The sequence below is a fragment of the Cephus cinctus genome, unplaced genomic scaffold (genome assembly GCF_000341935.2).
Source record: "Cephus cinctus unplaced genomic scaffold, Ccin1 Ccin1_scaffold0325, whole genome shotgun sequence".
Lineage (NCBI taxonomy): Eukaryota > Metazoa > Arthropoda > Insecta > Hymenoptera > Cephidae > Cephus > Cephus cinctus.
Genome location: NW_014333024.1, coordinates 57,177 through 64,420, shown reverse-complemented (window position 1 = coordinate 64,420; position 7,244 = coordinate 57,177). Strand labels below are relative to the sequence as shown.

At 47.6% G+C, this 7,244-nt stretch overlaps 1 protein-coding gene across 2 annotated transcripts in view; it reads left to right on the top strand.

The window, feature by feature from the left end:
• The first annotated feature begins 204 nt into the window (after window positions 1-204).
• The window catches only part of LOC107266552 (T-box transcription factor TBX20), a 15,161-nt gene continuing 8,121 nt past the window's right edge, over window positions 205-7,244 (top strand). For both annotated transcript variants that reach the window (XM_015737169.2, XM_015737167.2), the window contains exons 1-2: window positions 205-1,817; window positions 5,203-5,452. In XM_015737169.2, the coding sequence (XP_015592655.1) occupies window positions 1,382-1,817; window positions 5,203-5,452 (686 nt within the window). In that variant the 5' untranslated portion in view covers window positions 205-1,381. The remainder of the gene's footprint in view (window positions 1,818-5,202; window positions 5,453-7,244) is intronic.

Here is a 7,244-nt window from a genome sequence, read left to right as displayed (position 1 = left end):
TGGTGGATGTCGGATGAAAATTAATGGCATTAGGTTAAATCGTTTAAGAGCGTCGCCATTTTGTTGGTTGTAATACGCAGTTTCGGAGAATTAATCGTGCGAGGGTATTTCGAACGGCTACGGTGGCGCCGCCACGCGGAACAATTGTGCGCCGCCTATGTCTTCTGTAATTGCAGTCTTACAGCTGGCTACTTGTGCATCGGTATCGCGGGCTGGGTACGGCTGGCTTGGAAAAAGTGTACTGGACGCCACGCAGCGTGGACGCGGGAGAGGATGCACTAGGAGTAAAGGATGTACGTGGAGATTTGAGAGAGACGAGAGAGAAAGATGGCGATAGGATAAGATTGAGAAAAAAAGGTAGAGTGATATAGAGCAAAGTATCCCTGGGCGAATTCGTCGAGAGTTTTGCTGGTTCTCGTAGGTTCCTAGTGTCCCCACTCGCGAACCCGCAGTCCCCACCGTGCTAGAACGGGAACCCACCCAGCCAGTCAGCCAGCCAGCCACCCATCGAGGCAGCCAGCATCGGGTGCTTAGTGGCGTGGGGCCGGTCGCGTTTTAAAGTCCGACAGTAAAACAATAAATTGCTACTCAGGCAGCGTAGCTTGCCAGGCCAGAGGGAAAGCGGTCCCTGTCAGCAATTGCCCCCTCTCGTAAGAAAAAATGGCAGCTGCCCTGGATGGCGCGTACGCGATACCATAATACATGCTGCCTCCCACCACCCAGTTGGTACCTGGGCTCTGGCGCGTACTTATGCGGCCTTCTCTTTCTTTCTCGCTCTCCCGATCAACCCGGCTCTCCCTGGCCGAGAGAGGCTACCCGGGTAATAACGTTACTCTATCGGAGAGGAGAGAAAGAGCGCGTGCTGGTAGAGCGGATTCTCGGGCGTGACTAGGCGGCGGTTTGGTGGCCTGGAACCACGGGGCGTGGCTTTGGATTTAATAGACTCCGCCCATCCAGACTTCTCTTGGTTCGAGGAGACGACCGAGGTGGGGGCCCAACCAAGAACCATCTCCCAGCCGTGGAGGTCAGTCTGTCAGGCACTCGGTCTGTTACTCGGTCCGTCTGTCCGCACGTTCGCGACTATCCCTGTGACCTTTTTCAAAGGGACTACCAAGCTGTGCGCCGGTATTCGTTGTTGCTGTTCGGTGCCTTCTGGGTTTGTTGCTGCTGGTGCTGCTTGTGCCCAAGGAAAAGGGCATGCACACCCCGTTACGTATTGCCTCGTGAGCCATGCTTCACGGCTGCCGTCCTCACCGGCGGCTACGATGACTCTGCTCGTCATCGTCCTCGGGATCGGCTTTAACGGCAGCACCACGTTCGTCGAGTTAAACGCGAGTGCTACAGGTACAGGGCTGTCGCCCCAGTTTCTCGTAAACGCGTAATGTTGCTGGAGTCGCGAGGAATCCCTGCAAGGAAGAGACACGGACCGACGGTCACCAAGCTCGACCATCACGAGCATTGCGACGATCGCGATTATCGCGAGAATCAGGAGGACGACGACGACGAGGACGACGAGGACTCTCGATCCTCTTTTATCATCCGTCGCAAAATGCAGGGCGAAGCGACCACCGCGGTTACCGGGATTCCGCGTTGCACCAGGGACGATCCCGACGACAGCTCCAGCCCATCGCCCAATTCCAGCATTCTCAACAATCTCAATAACAATTGCAATTCCAATAGACAACAGTGCGCCACGGACTTTAGCATTGCCGCTATTATGGCACGCGACTCCAGGCATCAACAGCAAAATCATCATCATCACCATCATCATCATAAACAACAGCAGGCCGTGGGAGGTGGAAAACTTCACCAGCACGGTGAGTCGACGTTCTTCTCCTATACCAATACACTCGTGGTTACCAAACGTGTAAGTGTATACGTAATGAAAATAAAGAATGAAAACATAGTATCAGTGGCGACGTAGGTGAGTGTGTATACTCTGTGCGTGCACTCACCTACAACACTGCTGACTCTGTAATCTCATCCTTTGTTTTTTTAATTTCTCTTATCAACCGATCAATGGCAATTACTTATACCCTCGATCATTATGATCGTATTGGGTAACGCTAATCGTTCCCAATCGAACAAACGAACCCAGGCTATGGAAATGGGAATAGACTGGTCACCGACGGACGCTTTACGATACACGGAGACCCCTCCTAGCCTTTCTCTTTCAGTCCAATAAGATAATTAACAGCTTTAACACGATGTCAGTACAGTAGGAAACTTTGCTTGTATTACCCGCTATCAGTCCTATGACATTATGGTATCTTTGACTGACGCAAATTATCGGGAGGATTTTTTACCAATACAAAAGTGTTGACTTCCAGTCGACAGGCATATAATATACCTACTGGTTATCCATGCGTTAGAATATTAATAATTGTTCATGATTTTATTTATTACCTCGACTCTCAGTTCGGATTGTATTTACCTTATATTCTCGAGCCAACAATTTTTCTCAATGATCCGGTCGTCGCTCTCTGTCAAATAAATTATTCCGTCATCTCACCTCCCGCGAATCAATATTACGGAATTACGCATTCCACCGGCGTCATTTCTGTATTACAATTTGCGTGACATGGAATATTGCTTTTAAGATTTTACAGGATCTCGACTCTCGCGTAAAACTTCCAAAAAATTTAAGCATAACCCTCCCGCACAATAATCCGATCGACGATTTCATACGTCAAATTCTAAATATCTTGATATTATTAAATTTTAGTTATCTTGCGTGCTCGAAGCATTGATCTTTTTTTCGATATTCAGAAGAACATTAATACTGCCTCTAGTAATAGTAATTATTATTGGCATATCGATAAAAACGAAATAAAAATTATTAAAGATACATGCCGCGTATCTATACTAAATTATTTAATACAAATAATACGGTGATAAGCCGTATTTGAATTATGAAAATTCTCATAAATAAAATCAATGAATTCAAAAGTATCAGACGGCTTCATCAGTCATCCGAATCCATAAGGTCAGTAGCGTTTTAGAATCGACGGACAAAGTTGTTTGCATTGGCGTGAAGAGAAAGGGGGGCTACCTTCGGCAAAGTTGGTAAGGGTACGCAATAGTTCGTGAGGGTCCTTAAAGCCAGGAAGCGATGGTGTCAAATTGAGAAGGAAGGTAGAGGATAAATACAAAGGTAGAGAGGAGTGGCCGGCTTAGACGTTCACGTTGGTCCAAGCGAGGGGAGCCTTATACTGCTACGCCTAATAAATTAATGGTATAGCTTTTCGTGTAGGTCCCTGTAAATTGTAATGTTTTGTAAACAACCAACCAGCGAGTCGCCGATGACCGGGGGAGATAGCGCCCGTATATAGTAGCACCAGTTAGGGTAGTCGGCTGATGGGGTCGGATCGTCTAGTAAAGGAGCCTCCTCCTCAGGTACTAACATATCGGCATCCGGTATCTCGTCTTCCTACTTCTTCCTCCAGTAGGTGTTGCCATGGGATACTCTGGGTCGGCGGTCTGTCTCCTGTGTCACACATTGCCAGCCCACTTACATCTCTATACAGATACCTGGATTTTTAGTGCCTCCGCTGCTGGACTCGGGACGACCCACCCACTCCACCTCTAGTATTGTTTTGACTATCCCATTGCTCTATCTTCGTAACGATCGGCAGCCATGATTGTTTTGACGGTTAGCAATGGTTTCTGGGTATTTATTCGTATCGCTTCACCTTGACAAGGTCATTTTGAAGTTATTTGAATTATTTGAAAATATATTTATTTTTTTCCTCGATTGTTGAAAGAAAATGACGAACTTTTGTTGCATTCCTTGAATTTATGATTTTTTCGCAAAACTCTTGTGTCGTGAACGTCGCTGTGCCATTCAATGCCGGCAGAAGAAATGAAGAAGAGGAACAAGAAGGCTAACAGACCTCCCTGCTCGAAATCTTTGGGAGGACTATTAATTTGCTGGCGAGCCCTCTCTCTCTCTCTCTCTCTCTTACTCTTTCACTCTTTCCCACTGTCTGGGACACTCCTGCCACGACGATGCTCCTCGTAAATTCATCACGGCAGCTTTCACGGCTTTTCGTTTAGACACGAGTTTTCCCCACGTAGGCGGTCTATTACGATATTAACGGCTCGCCTGTCTTCTTAAACCTTTTCGGCCCCCCTTTAACCCTATCTGCTTTACGTATCTTTGACAGTTACTTCATTGCCGCTAATTGTACAAACGAGCAGCTGGACGCTCGAGATTGACACGAGAACCAAACGACACGCGTATATCGGACTTTTATATTTGAAATACAAAATTTTAGTAATTAGACGTTAGCGTCGTTTCACTTAATTCTTTACAATTTTTTCTGATATACTCGTCGACGTCGTTGGTCACTGCGGTTGATGCATCTCTCGAGTCTCTTTGATCCGTTCCCAGCGTTGACTCCCAAGTCAGTCGCGACCGCGTGCGTGCGCGCGAAATTCAAAAAGAGAGAAGCAAAAAATATACACGACAAACGGGATTTACGGAAAAACGAGAAAAAAAAAAAAGGAAGAAGAAAGACGTCGCGACGTCGGACATAAATTTTACCCGCGGAGCTTCACAGGCCCTGAAAGTTCCGACGCATCGTCGTTCGTTTCGTCAGTCGTTTAACGCCGACTCGTGGCGTGGCGCTGCATTCGCTCCCGAATCAAAATACCACCTACCTCCGTATGGCTACCGTAACAGAGACAGGGAAGTGCATCCTGGGACACCGTGGGCTTACGCTAACCTATTAGACCTGTGAATCCTCTGACGACGCTCCGGCGTATTACTCGTAAACTACTAGCGCCGCCATTACCACTCGTAAAGCAGTTTCTTATTTATTTACATTGTTTCTTTTAAATACCAACGATCCTCGGCCCACCGCGTGACTCAACGTTTTCACTATTTTCAGACGCCATGATGAAATCGGCGCGCAGTACGAATTTTCGTGAAAAATCGTCCGGTTTACAAACGCGGCTGTACGTGGATATTTTTATGTATCATTTATACACAGTCACAGGAAGCGGAAATGAAAGCGACGGATATTCGGTAGCTTTAATGGGTTGCCCGTCGGTAGTTTGGCGTTTGGATACCAATAAAAAAGGCTTTAAACGAGAAAAAAATGAAAACAAAGCCTACCACAGAAGAAGTAGGATGCGATGACGGGACGATGTCATTTCTTTCTTTGACTTCCACCAAATGCCTCTCTCCTTTTGTCTCAGAAAGGGAAGCCAGTGGTTCGGGCGTCGCTAGGGGAGCGTCGACGCAGGAATCCGCCGACATGGAGGACGAGCCGGAAACCGACGACGCCGGAAGTACCAGTGGTAAAAACACCTCGCCCACGAATCCCCTGCTTCAGGAACGCTCGAACTGCGAGGAACTGCGACACGTGGTGTGTCACTTGGAGACGAAGGAACTCTGGGATAAGTTCAACGAGCTCGGTACCGAAATGATCATCACGAAAACTGGCAGGTACACATGAAAAATCATTTCTTATCGGTATCACGAATCGCGTAATCGCCTAGGTTATCTCGTAACGAGTAATCGATATCTCAAATTATCATATTCGTTAATTACACCAACACGAAAATATAGATGATTAAATTAGAACGTTGACACGTGGATTAACGCGAAAACATGAAAATCATCTGAAATTCCTTAAAAAAAAGCATGTAGTTCAACGTTAAATTTAAGGAAACTAATTCGTATTATCGTGCTGTCCGACTCTTTCGTTATGCAATCTGTGCTGTCGGCAGCTCATTGAGGGAAAATGTCTAACGTCATTAAGCTCGTGGGAACTATCAACGATCGCGATACTATCGCGACATACTATACGCACATATAAGGACGAACGAGATAACGCCGTAGTACCGGATACTATATGTATATATATGCCTCTATATACATATAGGAATCGCAATGGAATCGCTGGAGCGTGCGAGAGAAGTCACGTGAGTTTGAAAGACAGAGCGAGATAGAGATAGGGCGAAAGGATAAAAATAAGAACGTAAAAATAAAACGCATAGAAATTCCCGTAAAATTCAATCATGCATATATATATATATGTATATGTATATATACATAATATAGGGAGCTGTTTGCTGCTCGTGCGAAAAAGGTCCGGTGGCGGTGTCGAGTAAATTACTATATTGACCGTGAGTCAATTAGCGGGACCGGTGTAGAAACCGCCCGCTTGTGCGAGTTTATAAAGGTCCTCGGGGTGCCTTGGGGGGGTCAGGAGGATCGGCGAGTGGAAGGGGGTTGGGGGGGATGGTCGGTGTCTGTGGGTGACTGAGTGAGCGAGTACCTGTGTCAGTGCTTCAAATGGTTCCAGGGAGTAAGGATGTGTAGAGGGAAGGAGAGAGAGAGAGAGAGAGAGAGAGGGCGGAGAGGCTGCTGGTATCCCTCTTAAGGGAGGACGAGAGAGGGACAGAGAGAAGGGTAAAGCGACGCGGGCGACGCGCGCCTAATTGCCCGCCGCGACGCCACTCCCCTCCCCATTCGTACCAGCAGAGTCACCGAGCGACGCCGGCCGTCCCTAAGGGGATCCTACACACGACCGGGCGCTCACTCGCCCGTTGGTAATTAGATCTGCGTCGCGACGCTGGTCGTCGCTCCCTTCACCCGTCAACTTACCTACGCGCTGGTACTGTATATAGCTACCGTGTATCTCACAGTATATACAGACACCATATGTCTATAGAGCGACTGTATCTCAGGATGCTATATATATATGTATCTTCCTTTGTACGATGCATTTTTTTTGGTATCTATGCATATTATTATTATTATTATCATCGCTATTCACGAATCGACGGCATCCTTCAGGAAAACTTCGAAAAGCCTGTCCGCTCTCAAGCTCCGAGACGTCGTCGTCCCCACTTTGCCGTAATGTCGTGTCCCCACCTCGGGGCAGTCCACCTAACCACCTAGTGAGCCTGATGTTTAATATCGTCCCTTGGAGGACCTGTACTCGATGGTATATAGTGACTGTATATGCACGAAGGAATAGTGGCAGATAGCGTGTGGGGAGAGGGGTAACTGATCGTGGATTGGAATGGGCAAAGGGGCGTGGGGAGGGGGGGCGGGTAAGGGGTTATAGGAGTCCGGGACTCGGGACGGTCGGGAGCATGGCCACGTTCAATTCATTAACAAAGGACGGTTTGATAAATAAAAGCATTACTCACATTCGTGGCGCAGGCGGGATGAATGCATACCGAGTCGACAAGGACCGAGGAGAAGAGGCAGATAAGATCGGCGGGGG